Here is a 16,772-nt window from a genome sequence, read left to right as displayed (position 1 = left end):
TTTTTTCCAATGTGTAAAGCTTCACATTTGTCAATATTTAACTTACCATTTACTGGTATAGATGTAAAACCGATCTCAATCCTTCTACAAAACGATAACTGTATTCCTGTTCATGTTGCACTCCGTTTTAGTAATGTTTGCAAAAATAACACACTTAAAATCAGTTGCTTCATCCAGGAAATCTGTGTAAATAAGACATATCAAAGGTCCAAGCGCTGACCTCTGTAATACTCAACATTATCACATCTCTTCTGGCCTAACCGTATGCCTCTCACTGTATGCTTGCCTATTTATTTGATCAGAGTTCTTATCCAGTCACAGTTCTACTTTGAATTACTATGTAGCCTTTGATGTAGGCCTTTATTTTAGCTTTTAGGAAACTTTTAATAAACTACATCGTAGCCTTTTTCAGTATCTGTAACTAGTAGCATTTTCAAAGAAACTGAGGTCAATCGAACAAGAACTTTTAATCCTAACTTCATGCTGTTACTTATTAAGCTATTATTATACAAGCGCCCGAGTTACTTATTAAGCTATTGCTACACAGTTATGTCTCCAATCTACACCATCATATAGTTTCTATTATTTTACCCAGTTACATAAAGTTTAGTGGGTCTATGCCGAAGCTGTCAAATTATTGAATATCCGATTGTCACATATACATGGGATTAACTCAGTTTGTGTATGAGATAATTACTGCACTAAATGTTTTCCTTTGTACTAAAACATTTTTTAAAATTAAGGTCTATATGTTAATAATTATGAATCTGAAGATAAAATTTGAGAATGGCTGTAACCATATTGAACAAATTATTTGAAATTGGCTAGATGAGAGATTTGAATGTTCCTTTGTTTTTGTTTTAGTTGCTTTACTCCAATGTATCTACCAGTGCTGCAGAGGAAAAAAAACTTTAAAAAAAAAATCAACTTTCGCCCCTTGATAACAGGAAGTTCTGCTTAACCATCACACGGTTCCCTCCCAAACAACCAAGCAGCAAAATGGGGGGGGGGGGGGGAAGCAACTGTTTCCAGCTAATCGGAAAAATTATTCTTAACTAGCCAGCAGTAGTTAGATTTTATGAAAATTTGGTTGGATGCTATACTTGCTACCTGTAGGAATAATAAGTGACTGTGCAAGGTTTTTTTTTCCCCTTTCTGATATATATTTTTATAGACATATGTATTTAAATATTTTTATATTTATAAATATATTTTATATAACATGGTGCCACTGGAGACTACATCAAGAGAGCTGATGCTGACTTGTTACTGACCTTGGGGGTTTCCAGGAATAAAGATAGATTGTGCACAGGTTTCTTAAAGCCAAATGCTACTTTACTAATCCTACTTCAGCAGCACCAGACAGATATTTATTTCTTTGAACTTCTGTGTATAAGAAAAAGGTATCAAGATGATGACACTGAAAGGACAATAACTTTGGAAGGGCAAGTCTTTATAAAGCTTTGCGGACTACTTGGCTTGATGGAAAATATTGAGGAGGAACTTCAAAAACTGTTGTGCTCTTGCAAGACCAGAAGCCTGACTTCAGTGTTTTTGTGCAACCCTAGCCAGAGTCTTGCATAAGGCCTGGCAAGGTATCTATTCATTTTGGAGAGTATATCATGATATGGTAGAGTCCATCTTCATCCAATTCATGGATGGGTGTGGCTTTGATTTATTCCAATTGTTTTCAGCCCTTGTGATTCGCCACCTAACCCTCTGTGGTGGAATTTGTTTTCATAGAATCGTAGAATGGTTACAGCACAGAAAGAGGCCATTTGCTTCCTTGTATCCGTGCTGGCTCTGAAGAACTTACCTAGTGGCACTCTCTTGCCTTTTCCCTGTAGCCCTTTATAAAAAAATCTTAAGATAATTGTGCAATTCTCAAAGTTCATGACTCTTAAAGTTCATGATTTATGCAGGCAATTTAAACATGGAAAATTGTGTTCAACTTTCCCACATGAATTCTAAGTGTTAAACACATTCTGTGAATTGTGACTGTTGGCAACCTTGGAACAATGAAAATTATTTTGACTTTGGCACTTTATGTTTTGAATTGGCTATCTTCAGTGGCTCCTTATTGAGTATTTTCTAAGTGTGCATCAGCATTGTAAGTTTAGTGTTGGTTTGAAGTGATTTTCGCATTACACCAAAGCCAGACTTGTATAGTTTAAATTGGCTGTTAAGGTCTGAATTGACTCCTGAAGGAAGGCAATGAGATCTTTCCCTAATCCCTAGGGAATCTCACTATCCCTTTGTGTCAGGTTGAACTCTGACCATGAATTGAGGCCATATTTAAATAGCCAGAATCCCAATGCAACCGTACAGGCTGAAATTTGTATACATTTTTGCATTCTTTGTACATAAGTATTTGCACAATGAGGTTCGATTAGTTCCAGTATTAAATCAGCCTGCAATGCACATTTCATATATCATCTGTCAGAGTTGTTTATGCAAATCGGTAAGAACTGGAACAAAGTAACTGTGTCATCTTTAATGTCAACCAACAATTTCTTTCAAAATTGAAAGGAAATGAGGGTCACGTGCAGGACAAATGGAAAATGACGCACTTAATGCTCTCTGCAGAGGTGGCACAAAGTGAAAGCACAAGCCCGAGTTATTTTGTGGCCATGGTTAAGCTTGGCAGTCTTAGTTTTTGATTAAAATTAATCAAGTTGGTACATTAGATACCCCACTTTTTTGGTACTTGCATGATCTGACATAAAGCTATTGATATATGTTTTTGGAATTTTTTAAAAACTTGTTAATTTGCTGTTGGATAAGAGATTCTCCTCATCAGTGACCGCTTCTAAAGAAGGACTGTATCTGAGTTGAGTCCTTACCTCTTCAATTTTGTTTCACAGTCGCTGATATGTGTTCAAGATGAGTGGACCTGGAGAAAACGCACTGGATCCGGTGAATTCTGATTCAAGGAAACGAAAACTTTCATCCTTCGATGCTCAGGGATCAAGGTATATAAAGAGCTGTAATTAACATATCTTTTGAATCTGAACTGATTTAAGTGTCAGTGACAGTATTATAGTTAGGGTTGCCAACCCTCCAGGATTGGCCTGGAGTCTCCAGGAATTGAAGATCAATCCGCAGAACGCTACTGTGTGTAATCCTGGAGGAAAATCATAGGGACATTTTAAAAAAAAAAGAAAAGATTTTTTTGACTTTTTCTTTGAACATTTCTCTCTACCAGGTATAAAAATATTAAAAATGGCGGGGGAGGGGGAGACTGTTTGGCTGACAATCAAGCATCATCCAATTGTGTAATGAGTTTTTGTCTTCCAATTGGCATAAGAAAGCAGTGCATCAAAAAGATGGATATTTTGGTTGAATAATGGCTCGAGTTTGGGGGCAAGTCATGTGATGAAACCTCCAGGAATACATTTAATCACAGTTGGCAACACTAATTATAATTCGGGCAGCAAAATGTCAATTTTCCTTCCTTCCTCCTCCCCCCACTCCATTGAAGAAACCAATTATTCCAAAATAATGGTTTCACTATTTGTGGCCATCTGCAGAGAGTTTTGGAAGAAAGGCGGTACAGGCACCAGGGGTCCCATTTGAGGATCACCTGTAACTGTGTTGTGAATGGGTCAGTTTGGAGAAAGAATTTGACTCAATTCTCCTTCCTTTTCTACTTTTTCCACTTTGGGGGAATTGGCTCTTGGATTACCCCAGGCTTATCACAAAAAAACATTTTTAAACAGTGTCCAGAGTGTCACCACTTCTGAGTAAGCTGATTTTAAACAATAAAAAGTGTTTTTAAAAAAACCATACAGAACAATTTACCAGTTACACTGGTGCATAGTAGTCAGCTTTTCCTTCAGCTTCTTATTACATACGCTGGAGCTATTTAAGGATGTATTTTGTTTTTGTATCATCAATTACCAGACGATTTCCTTGGGAATTATCACTGATGTAAGCGATATCTCTCCAGACAAGGTCCCATGGCAATGTTGGGTTGGTAGGAGGAAAAAATGGTTATGGACTCTTGATTTGAATTTCTCCACTGTCCAAAATATTCATTGACTCAGCTGCTGTGTGAATTTTCACAGAAGTAATGCAAAAAAAAAGTCTTATGCAAGTATTTTGAACGTGCTCAGCTGTATAAGTGGAACTTGCCATAACCTGGACTAACCTGTTCAGCACTAAGTCTTGGCACAAACAATGTATTGTTTTGAACTGCATCAAACATTTCTGAGGAGCTAGAGACTTTCTGGCTTATTTCCTAGCTAGCAAAGCACTGTTTTCCAGTTAATTATTAGAATAAATTTTATGTTTAAGGTTTTTCCTCCTCCTTGCTTAAATTCAGAGATCTGTATCTAATTGAAGCCATTAATGTGCTGCCACCTGTGGGAAGTTCTGCAATACTACATAATTATTTTTGTTCTATAAATTAAAAACATTGGTCAGAATTTCCTGGAAGCCTTGATTGGTGACGTGTGTTGTAAGTTACGGCACTTCACATCAATCTTTCCATTGCGAACTTGCGCTGAAATTTCCTGGAAAAGTTGTTTTAATGCACCATAGTGAGCATAACGTGGGATCAGAAACGACGAGTCAATATCTCATGTTCATCTGTGAACTAATTAACCAGATCAATATTAGCATGATCTGAATTTCAAATCTTTTCACTGTGCTAAACATGATCCTTTGCAGGAAATTATTTGAGTTATGGATGCATTTAACTGCTAATTTCAATTTTCAAGAGCATTGTAAATTAGATTTTTTTTTCTTGTTACTTAGAAGATGACAATAATTGAAGCTACTTGAAACATCTCAGATTAAACAAACCCTCAATTGTATCAACAACATGTCTAGCGTTTAAACCCAATTCACAATGCCGAAGTGTGTTAGTGGGCTTTTGATGATCCATGGGGGTAATTTTAATCATTCTCCACTCCTTTAGAATGTTGAATCCATCTTACTGGCACTTGTTCAATTCTGAATTTCTTCTCTGAATTCTCTAGACTTTTACCAAACTTTGTTAAGCCTCTGTCAATACTTTGCTCCTCTGATAGTTGCCGGAGCTGACTTCTTTGCCAGCTAGGAGCTGGGCTTTTCCTCAGCTGGCCTGTGATTGTTGCAGACTCGACTTTCTTACTTGCCTTACTCCACTGCTGTTTCCTGGTTCTTAGATAATAGATTTATCTCCCATGCTCAGTGGCCACTTTCTAAGGCCCCTCCATGCCTTGCCTGTATCTCCATCCTGTTGACATAGCTCAGATTTCTTGTGTTCACCTGTATGAATACCTTGCCTAATACTCCAAAGTCTATTATTCCTATCTATTCTTTCAGACTATGCTGTTATTTCTTTACTTTTCTTGTTCTCACCTGGCTATGGCACCTTTCATCTCCCTTTTCTCAGGTACCACACCTCCCATGACCCAGCATTACACCACAGCTTACACTTACCGAAGGGCCAAATCTTGAAACTCTGCTTCCTTCCCTCCCAACCCCTCGAATCAGCTCACAGTTTCTCCCTTCATGTCTTATACTTTGCTGGACCCAACATGGAACAAGTAGGTTCTCCAGAGCAGCAAGTCAATCTGCCCCAATCTCCACAGCAGTTACCTCACCCTGCACAACCTCAAATGTTAATCCCTCTGGTCTCGTTGGCATCCTACTCACTTGTTCCAAGACCATTTGTGTGACCTAGCCAACAGATCAACAAGCATTCTTGGCCATATTTGAAAGGAACCTGAATCAGAGATGTTGAAGTTGGGCCTACAGCAATCTATTGCTAATTCGGATGTAAAATGTTGAGAGGTACACAATGCCTTGAGGTACATTTTGGTGTGCCTTGTTTAAAAATCTTTTTGATTGGCACTGGCTCTTCCAACTATCTGAAATTTGGAACTTGGTACAATTGAGATTATTAAACCAATGTCAATCCAGAATGTTCGTATGCTAACATGGTCCACCAGTGGAGTTTGTCTGTTTAATTTATTGATGTCGCAATAAATAGATAAGTACAAGTTCCAACTACAATACCAAAGTGAATGTCACAACAATTTAAGGCATTACTGTTTACTTAATACATTGAAAATACTTCACTGCTACATATAATCTTTTCTCCAAGAAATATAAAGATAAATTTACCAATTCTCCATTCTCAGCCCTGTTTGAAAGAAGCTTGGGTTGGCGATAAGCCTACCTTACTATAGTGTCAATTTTTTGTCCCTGAAGGGACAGCTGAACAATGTGGTACTAGTAAATTTACTCAAGTGTACTGTGGAATCTCATGCTGACAAACACTCTCAATTGACTACTTTCTTTAAAAGCCCTATTGTAGAAAACATTATTTTGGTGTACCAAATTGACTGTTCTTGATTATGCTTGTTGATGGCTTACTCTGAATACACCACTTACAGCACTTTTCTCTGATACTAACTGAATGTAGGTTATATCAAGCAAAAGCCATTGATTTTATAGCAAAACTAAATTGCAGAATATATAGATTGCGGTGAAAGCAAATTGGTGGTCCTTTATTCTGGCAGGAACTAGACTTAAGATTATATGTTGATGATCATTATTAGAGTATTCACCATCCTGTATAACTTGTGTTTGACAGTGTGAATTGCAGCATTGAAAAGCGCCGTCGTGAGCAAGAGAGCAAATACATCGAGGAGCTGGCTGAACTAATCTCTGCCAACCTAAGTGACATTGACAACTTCAATGTCAAACCTGATAAATGTGCAATCTTGAAAGAAACTGTGAGGCAGATTCGTCAGATAAAGGAGCAAGGTAATCTGGTACATTATAACCATCTACGAAGCATTACTGAGGGAAATATCCAATGAACTGAGTCACTGTCAAATTTGTTTTGGTCATGCTCCTCTGAAGCACCTTGGGATGTTTTAATATGTTAAAGATGTTATATTAATGCAATTAGTTGTTATAAAGTTTGTTTGAATTACCTTTTGAAGTACAGTGCCTTTGAAATTAGGAATTGATAGTGAAGCCTAGAAAAATATTTGGTGCTTTCTGACACTAAAATGCCAGATAATTCCTGTACCATTCCCATAAATTTTCCTTTATTAGCCTCAGAAGATCTCTTTCCATTGCAGTAGTCTTTAAGATCTTTCGTGCTCTCTCCCTTTTTAAATAAAAATGTTAATTCATGCCCAGAATGGGCATCTTAACATTGAATGCCATTGTTAACAGGCAACTTGCACTTCTATCAATGTTACAACAACAGGGGACCTCAATTGTTGCAGTGATGGGCCTTGCAAGCTACTCTTGGGTTTGCAATTGCAGCTAACTGTACAAAATCCAATTCCTCCCTTCCTTCCCTTCGCCATCAATGGCAGGTCTGCAAAAGGTTGTGATTTGGACTATTAGCTGGACAAATGTAAATGGAGCTTGGTCACTGTTTAACTACAACCCCTCTGGGCTGTTGAGCTACAGATAAAACTGACTTACAAACTTAAGAACATAAGGAATAGGAAAAGGAGTAGGCCATTCAGCCCCTTGAGCCTGCTCGACCATTCAGTAAAATCATGGTTGATGTGATTGTGGCCTTAACTGCACTTTCCTTCCTCCCCCCATTAACCCTCGACTCTCATGTCAATCAAGAATCAGTCTGTCTCAGCCTTGATATATTCAATGACCCAGCTTCCACTGCTCTCTGGGATGGAGAATTCCAAAGGCTAACGACCCTCTGAGAGAAGAAATTCCTCTTAAATGCGAGACGCCTTTATTTTTAAATTGGGCGCCCTAACTCTAGATCCCCCATGAGAGGAAACATCCTCTCAGCATCTAGCCTGTCAAACCCCCTCAGAATCTTATGCTTCAAATGGTCACCTCATGTTATTCTAAACTCCAAAGAGTATAGGCCCAACCTGCTCATCCTTTCCTCATGAAACAACTCCTTCATCCTAGGAATCAGCCTAGTGAATCTTCTGTGAACTGCTTCCAATGCAAGTATATCCCTCCTTAACTAAGGTGACCAGGACTGTACCCCAGGTGTGGTCTTACCAGTGTCCTGTACAGTTATAGCAAGACTTCCCTACATTTATATTCTATCCCCTTTCAATAAAGGCCAACATTCTGTTTTCCTTCCTAATTATTTGCTGTATCTGCCTGCTGACTTTTTGTGATTCATGTACAAGGGCACCCAGATCCCTCTATAATGCAGCCTTCTGTACTGTCTCTCTTTAAATAATCTGCTTTTCTAATCTTCCTTCCAAAGTGTACAACCTCACCTTATATTCTACCTGACAAATTTCTGCCCACTCACTTATCCTTTCTATATCCCTTTACGGACTCTTTGCATCCTCCTCAGAACTTGCTTCCCTACCTATCTTCATATTGTCAGCAAATTTGGCCACAGTACAGTCGACTCCTTTATCCAAGTCATTAATATAGATCATAAATAGTTGAGGCAGCAGCACTGATCCCTGCAGCGCTTCACAAATTAGCTTGCTATCCTGAAAATGACCTATTTATCCCAAGCCCTGTTAGTTAGCCAGTCCTTTATCCATGTTAATATATCACCCCCAACACCGTAAGCTCTCGTCTTCTGTAGTAAGTAACCTTTTATATGGCACCTTTTCAAATACCTTTTGGAAATCCAAATACACTACATCTACTGGTTATTATCCACCCTGCTTGCTACACCCTCAAAGAACTCTAAGTTTGCGTATTACTGAAAAGAGTCATGCTGTTGAAGCTTGCACTCATCCAGACAGTTCACAAGAATACCAACAGGAAAGGGAGCAACAATACATACTGCATTAGAGGAGAGTGCTGATTAACTGCCATGACTTAGTTCAAATTCAAACTGGGCAGGTTGACTCTGGTCGAGGCACTCTCATGGGAAGTGAACTAGGTTGTTGGAAAAAATGAGCTTGGCAGTTAAGTGTTCCCTGGTGCATTCTCCATAGCAATGCCTCTACCAACCAGAGTCCATTTGCCAACCAATCAGCGCTCTCTTCTAATGCAGTATAAATTGCAGTTCCCTTTACTGTTGATATTCTTGTGAACTGTCCTTGTGAGGGTAAGACGAAAAGCAACGACAGTATGTCTCTCTTTTTCAACAGTACTCAAATTCTGTGCTACCAAGTGTCCATCTAATTTGTCAAACATGATTTTTCTTTCTCAAAACCATCTTCACTCTACCAGATTGTATTATGATTTTCCAAATGTCCAGATACTACCCCTTCAAGAATGGATTCTGGCATCTTTCCAATGACACATGTTAGGCTAACTGGCATATAGTTTTCTGCTTTCTGTCTCCCTCCTTTTTTGAACAGAGGTGTTACATTTACAATTTTCCAGTTCACTGGGACCTTTTTAGAATGCCTTCAGCATTGTGGATTTACCCCTACCCTTTCAAGAATTGTATAGTAATTGCCTTATTTTAATTTGCCATTTGTCTGTGTGCTCCCAGAGCAAAGGGATTGAAGTCTTGTTCCAATATGATAACCTGTAATTTGGATTGTTGTACAAAAATCCATAGTTAATTTAAGTGGAATTGGTGGAGGGGTGGGGGGCATCATATGTGTTCATCCTGCAGAGAAATATTCAAATGCTAGATTCTAAACTCTATTACCACTACTACCTTTTGTCAGTGACCAACTTTGGTGAAATATTTAGCCCAGTATTCCATACTTTCTTTTGTGACAACTTGTTTATATTCTAGCTAAAACAAAAAAATGTAGCTGTTACTGAGTTTCTCAAATTTACCAGAGTTTTGGGGGTTCAATTTTGTTCCAAATAGTCCAACATGACTCTGTTCCAAAGAGTCATATTGGATTCGAAACATTAACTCTGTTACTTCCTCCTCAGATGTTGCTGGCCCTGCCAGCACAGATTTTCTATCTTTGATTTTTCTTCCTTGACTTCAGATGCCCTGTCCTATCTCTGAAATTTCCTCCAACTCAATATCATCCTCTGACGTATTCATTATCCTGACTCCAATCAGTTGTGAAAGTTTCCCTTTCATTCACTCACTACAGCATTAGTGACAGAACCTTCAGTTGCCTGGTCTTTCTTTCTAGAATTCCCTCCCTTAACATCTCCACCTCACTCTCCTCTTTCCTAAGCTTCCTGAAATTCCATTTTTTTTTTGTTGCCCCTCCTAATCCATCTATTCTTGGCTCAGTGTCCCTCTTTTCCTTACACCTATCCATGAAGCACATAAGGATTTTCTTCTGTTAAAAGGCACTATGTAATTATAACTTGCTTTTGAACTTGGTAAGTTAAATATCAACATCCTGGGGGTTACCATTGACCAGAAGCTGAACCGGACCAGCCATATTTTTTTTAATATATTCGTTCATGGAATGTGGGCATCACTGGCCAGGCCAGCATTTATTGCCCATCCCTAATTGTCCTTGTTTAGCTGGCATTTTAAAAGTCAACCACATTGCTGTGGGTCTGGAGTCACATGTAGGCCAGACCAGGTAAGGATGGCAGATTTCCTTCCCTAAAGGAACCAGATGGGTTTTTTATGACAATCGACAATGGTTTCATGGTTTCATGGTCATCATCAGACTCTGAATTCAAATCCCACCATCTGCCGTGGTGGGATTCAAACCCGGCTCCCCAGAGCATTACCCTGGGTCTCTGTAATACCAATCCAGTGAGAATACCACTAGCCACCACGTGGCTACAAGAGCAGGTCAGAGGCTAGGAATCCTGCAGCGAGTAACTCACCTCCTGACTCCCCAAACCCTGTCCACCATCTACAAGGCACAATTCAGGAGTGTGATGGAATACTCTCCACTTGGCTGGATGAGTGCAACTCCCACAACACTCGAGAAGCTTGATACCATCCAAAACACAACAGCCCACTTGATTGGCACCCTCCACCACGAACGCACAGTGGCAGCAGTGTGTACCATCTACAAGATGAACTGCAGGAATTCACCAAGGCTCCTTAGACAACACCTTCCAAATCCACGACTTCTACCATCTAGAAGGATAAGGGCAGCAGACACATGGGAACACCACCACCTCGAAGTTCCCCTTCAAGTTAGTCACCATCCTGATTTGGAAATACCTCACTGTTCCTTCACTGTCACTTGGTCAAAACACTGGGACTTCCCCCTTAACAGCACTGAGTGTGCCTACACCACATGGACTGCCACAGTTCAGGAAGACAGCTCACCACCACTTAGAGGGCAATTCGCGATGGGCAATAACTGCTGGCCTAGCCAGCAACACACACGTTCCCTGAATGAATTAAAAAAAGTTAAGCTGAGACACTGGTGTATTGGAATTGTGTTCAAGAAATTAGCGTGATGCTTTAACTTTTTTTTAATCTATATTTAGTATCTCTGTTTACAGCTCCAACTTTAAAAATATACTCCCAGGTTACTCCTAGGAAACAATGGACATCGTAGCAGTGAAACTTGAGAGCAGCTTTTCTATTTGTGTTTCTTTTTGTTCTCTGTGCAATTAGAGATGATTGTTTTTCTTCATAGGAAAAGCATCTTCAAATGAAGATGATGTGCAGAAAGCAGACGTATCTTCAACAGGGCAAGGAGTCATTGACAAGGATTCATTGGGTCCTCTCTTGCTTAAGGTAAGTCTCAAAGGCACAACAGATTTTGTTTTCATTTTTACAACATATGCAATTAAAGAAACTTCCATTGGACAGTTTAATTACCCAAGTAGACTTTGGGCAGAGAAGTTTTTTTTCTTCTCTCAGTGCTACTGCACATATATCTTTTAAAATATACATCTTCACTTACTGCTCTGAAATGAGCCCTGTGGTGAATTCTGATAAATATTCCTGCAGAGATTTTTCATAGCAAGACATGGTTTTCTTTTTGGTTTGTAGGCCTTGGATGGCTTTCTGTTTGTGGTCAATCGAGATGGAAACATAGTGTTTGTGTCTGAAAATGTTACCCAGTACCTTCAGTACAAACAGGAGGAGCTTATGAACACTAGTGTGTATAACATCCTTCATCAAGAGGATCGTGATGAATTTCTTCGAAATTTGCCAAAATCTACAGGTAGGACAAGCGTGCGTGTATATAGAGGCAAGAATTTTTTAAATTTCAATTTTGCGACAGTATTTGATCCTACAAATCAACATTCCCATCTATTTGAAAGAGGTAGATTTCCAACTTGGTGTTAATTATGTGTCCTGTAGTTGAAGGCAGCATGGTAGGTGAGACAATTACACTCTCTCTATTGTAGTTGAGGAATCCTCCGTTGTCCCTGGATATTTAAAAAAAACACAAGGCGCCATCTGATGCTTTTAAAATTGTGACCTAGGGAATTAAGTGTCCAGCTCAGAATGCAGCTTTCCACTCCTGTCCTCCTACCTGTGTCTATTTGGTAACCAAATCTTCGCTACCAGGTGGGAACATCCAGCTAGCTTCATGGTGCACAGATGGAAAAGTTATTAATCCAACTAAGCCGTTCGGTAGATATATAGAACCAAGCTGTGAGTACTTCTTTTGTCCTTCAGAAAAGCTGTCCACAACAAATCAGTTTAGATACAGGGTGACCAACACCACCAAGGAGAGGTGCACTACCAAACAAGTTGACAACATGAATTCACTCACATCTTTGACAAATCAAGCTGCCTTGAGATAGAAGCGGCAGCAGTTCAGAGCAAGAAATAGCTGGAATTTTATTGCCAGAGTTGTGACAATTAAGGTAGAGCATTAGGCGGTCCTTCAATCTTCCTTCTATTTTCTGTGATATTCATGATCTTTCACAAAATCAGATAAGAGCTGACTGTTGTCATTGTGACCATTATTGGGAATAATATATTGATTCTTGGATCTTCTTAATTTAGCATCATTTGACTCTTTTTGCATTCCTTGCGGATAAGGCCGGAGGCAGGACAACATAGTGGTTCTTCAAGATTCCATTTGGCAGCTTGAATTTTTGTGGGAAGTAGCCTAAGCTTCAGCGATGGATACCTTTATTAGCATCTTAAAGCTTTCAATTTAATAGTCTATAATGGTAGCTGTCAGGAAGAAGTACATTTACGTCAAGGGCATGCCTATAATCCATTGGGGTGTGGCCCTCAGCAATTTTAATTCAGAGTTGCTGCTTGCTGAGGCTTTCAAGCTCACAAATTGAGACTTCCTGTGCTTTCCTTTGGCAGAAAGCTGTTTTGATAAACAGCTAATGGTATCCAGATTGTAAAAGGCACACAGTAATGCATTTTGTGTGTCAATTAACGCCTACCTTAGTTTTAAATTTTCAGTTGAAATAAGATTTTGCTAACCCATTTCTTCCCATGACTTCTTGTGACTTTCATGCTTCCTTTATAAAGAAAATATTCTGACCCAGCAATACAGCAACTGGGTGGAAGGGAGAGATTGGGGCTTGGTATGGCAGGGAGGTGGGGATCAAATCTCAGCAGGATGCTCAAGATTGGAGCTTAGTGGATAGAGGATGGTCACCGATTGCAGTGGTGAGCAGTGGCTGTGATTGGCAGAAGAGAGGCTAAAAGCTTCCTTGAGGGTTCGGAGAACAGTCCTGCTCCTCCCTTTGGTCCACCAGCAATGCATAAAATTGAACATGAGGTCCCACAGTTTCTAGCATCTAATATTTTGTACTACCACAGTAAACTTATATACATGGGCTTGGAGAGGTGGGGATTGGAAGAAGAATGTCATACTACCAATTTTAAGTGGTTCAGCCATTACATACAAACTGCTGTCCTATCTAGCCATTCCAATTTTGAACCCGCCAATGACGGGGAGATAGTGGTGTAATGGTAATGTAATCCAGAGGCCCAGGTTAATCTTCTGGGGGCATGGTTTCAAATCCCACCATGGCAGCTGGTGGAATTTAAATCAAATTAATAAAATCTGGAATTGAAAGGTAGTCTCAGTAATGGTGATCACAAAATAAAATCCCACCTAATTCACTAATGCCCTATAGGGAAGAAAATCTGCCACCCTTACCTGGTTAGGCCTACATGTGACTCAGACCCATAGCAATGTGTTTGACTCTTAACTGCCCTCCTAAATGGCCTCGTAAGCCACTCTGTTCGAGGGCAATTAGGGATGGAGAAATAAATGCTGGCCTTGCCAGCGACGCCCACGTCCCATGAAAGAATAAACAAAAAGAAATGCTGAAGTAGTGCATCATTTGCCTTCATGTTCTCTTGATACGGCAATGAAAAACTGGCGAGTAGTGAATGCTGGTACTTTTAGTGTGAATGGCTGGCATCTGAAGAAATAAGACAGGATATAAAGGTTTGTTTTTAAAAATGTTATAGCAATAAAGATGTTCCAATAGAAAAAAGACAGCAAAGCAGAAAGTTAAAAATATTGAAAAAACAAAAGTTTTGTATACTTTTTTTCTTTTTCAGGTTGAATTTTCTTTATGTTGGTACACATTGAAGCAAAACATTTTAAGATTAATTCTTTCAATACTTGTAAACTCAGTTCTAAATATTTCACGAACATCTCCAGACTAATTCAGAAACAAAATACCTAGTGTATGAAATCAATGCTCATGATCGGAGATCCTTGAAAAGTGTAGGTTTATTGGGATGACTTGGTGCAGCCAGGTATTGGGAGTTGAGATGTTCCTGGAGCAGCCTGAAGACTTGCCTATGAGATGATAATTCCCATTAATTATTAGCCTATTAACAGGTTAGCAAATGTATCTGTCACAAAAATATAATAAATCTCATAATATTATGGTGACTTATTGTAAGAGTGGGTTAATAGTGGGGTTTGGTTAGTTTCTATGTGTGTGTGATTTAATTGAATTGGAGACAGCTGGTCTGGAGGGTTTGATTCATCAAAAGAAGCTAGGTTTGAAATGTTAAATATGTACACATGGCTGAAGTCTTAGAATGTAAGGTGAGGAGAATTTGCATTTTTAGAGTTTGAATTTCAAAGAAATGGTAGGATGTTTACACCTAGCCAGAGAAGCTAGGCGAAGCAGTGTGTTTATTTTTCCCCAAAGGCTACTGACAATATTAGCACCATGAAAAAAATTATATTATGAGGAAGGGAAAGTTCCAAAGACAAACGGGAACAATAGAACTTACAGTAAAAGGGAGAAACATGTATAAAGGAGAATGAGCATTTATTGCCCATCCCTTGTTCAGTTGTCAGTTAAGAGTCAACCACATTGCTGTGGGTCTGGAGTGACATGTAGGCCAGACCAGGTAAGGACGGCAGATTTCCTTCCCTTAAGAACATTAGTGAACCAGATGGGCTTTTATAACAATCAACAATGGTTCATGGTCATCATCAGACTTTTGATTCCAGATTTTTCTTGAATTCAAATTTTACCATCTGCCATGGTGGGATTCAAATCCTGGTTCCCAGAGAATTACCCTGGGTCTCTGGAATACCAGTCCAGTGACAATACCACTATGCCACTGCCTCCCACTTAAGCCTGCTGTTTACAGAAACTAAAGCTGAGAAATCCACTTTGAATTCTACTGTCCAGGGTATTGTGGTGACTTGCCTGAATCTGTTTAAAATCTTTTTTTTTTACTGTTGCCTTAATGGGGTTGTAACTGGAAGCCAGATTAATTAGGGGTTTTAGGAATTATTATAGTAGCAATTTGAGACCTATGTATGTGCTTGAAATCTTTTCTTTTGTTGATAAATGTTTAATTTAGTTTTCTAAAAAATCTCAAGCCTTGGTTGAGTTATTACTTCTGAATTCAACATGCATCTCGAAATAAATACAAATTGCAAAGCTGTTGTGATAGCGTGATCAAGTTTCCCTCGTGGATTTGATCCACCTGGCACACATCATCTGCTGCATCGTAAGATATCTGAATGCTGCCAATGCATGCACATCTAGAATTTACAGATTGCATGTCTGATTTGTTAACCATAAAGATTGCTGTCTTTTTGCTCATGATGTGTGTCCATTTATTCCTCAGTGAATGGGGTTTCTTGGACAAACGAAACACAGAGACAGAAGAGCCATACGTTTAACTGTCGTATGTTAGTTCAGATGCCATATGATTCTTTAGAGGAGTCGAATGGAAACCATGAGCCACGTCAGAAATATGAAACTATGCAGTGCTTTGCACTTTCTCAGCCGAAGGCTATGACTGAAGAAGGTGAAGGTAAACCTCTAATATATTAAGTCAATAGGACTTGTATAAAAAAACTGAAGTGATTTGTTTTTATTAAAGTAGGTCACTTAAAAAATTGGTTGCAACGTATCAAGCTTTCAGGTTTTCTTTAATTCATTCATGGAACATAAGTGTCACTGGCAAGGCCACCATTTATGTTCACCCCTAATTGCCTTTGAGAAGGTCTACCTGAACTGCTACAGTCCATGTGTTGAAGGAACACCTGTAGTGCTGTTAGGAGAGAGCTCCAGGATTTTCCAGCAATGATGAAAAAACAAAAACTTCCAAGTCAAGATGATGTGAGCCTTGGAGGGGTACTTGCAGGAGTGGTGTTCCTATGTGCCTATTGCTCTTATCCTTCTAGGTGTTAGAGGTCACGGGTTGCATAGGTGCTGTTGACGAAGCCATGGCAAGTTGCTACAGTGCATCTTGTAGATGGTACACGTTGTAGCCACAGTGTGCTGGTGGTAGATTGGGTACCGATCAAACAGACAGCTTTGACCTTGATGTTGTCAAGTGTCTTGTGCTGTTGGTGCTGCACTCAACTATGCAAGTGGAGAGTATTCCATCACACTCCTGACTTGTGCAATGGTGAACCCCCAGGATGTCAGTGATGGAGATATCAATAATGCTAATGCTGTTGAATGTCAAATGGAGTTGGCTGGACTCTCTTGTTGGGGATGGTGATTGCCTGGCTGTGGCTGCAAATGTTATGTGCTACTTTATC

At 39.3% G+C, this 16,772-nt stretch overlaps 1 protein-coding gene across 15 annotated transcripts in view; it reads left to right on the top strand.

Moving 5' to 3' along the window:
- LOC144688446 (nuclear receptor coactivator 3-like) overlaps positions 1-16,772 on the top strand; it is a 264,554-nt gene that overhangs the window by 212,592 nt on the left and 35,190 nt on the right. For 14 of the 15 annotated variants that reach the window (XM_078554995.1, XM_078554993.1, XM_078554991.1 and 11 more), the window contains 5 exons: positions 2,865-2,972; positions 6,587-6,759; positions 11,445-11,545; positions 11,804-11,978; positions 15,848-16,036. In XM_078554995.1, the coding sequence (XP_078411121.1) occupies positions 2,884-2,972; positions 6,587-6,759; positions 11,445-11,545; positions 11,804-11,978; positions 15,848-16,036 (727 nt within the window). In that variant the 5' untranslated portion in view covers positions 2,865-2,883. The remainder of the gene's footprint in view (positions 1-2,864; positions 2,973-6,586; positions 6,760-11,444; positions 11,546-11,803; positions 11,979-15,847; positions 16,037-16,772) is intronic. The other variant, XM_078554996.1, reaches the window with a different exon arrangement.

This window comes from Cetorhinus maximus, chromosome 13 (assembly GCF_964194155.1).
Source record: "Cetorhinus maximus chromosome 13, sCetMax3.hap1.1, whole genome shotgun sequence".
NCBI lineage: Eukaryota > Metazoa > Chordata > Chondrichthyes > Lamniformes > Cetorhinidae > Cetorhinus > Cetorhinus maximus.
Note: the sequence above shows the minus strand (reverse complement) of the source record. Positions and strands in the feature narration are given on the sequence as shown.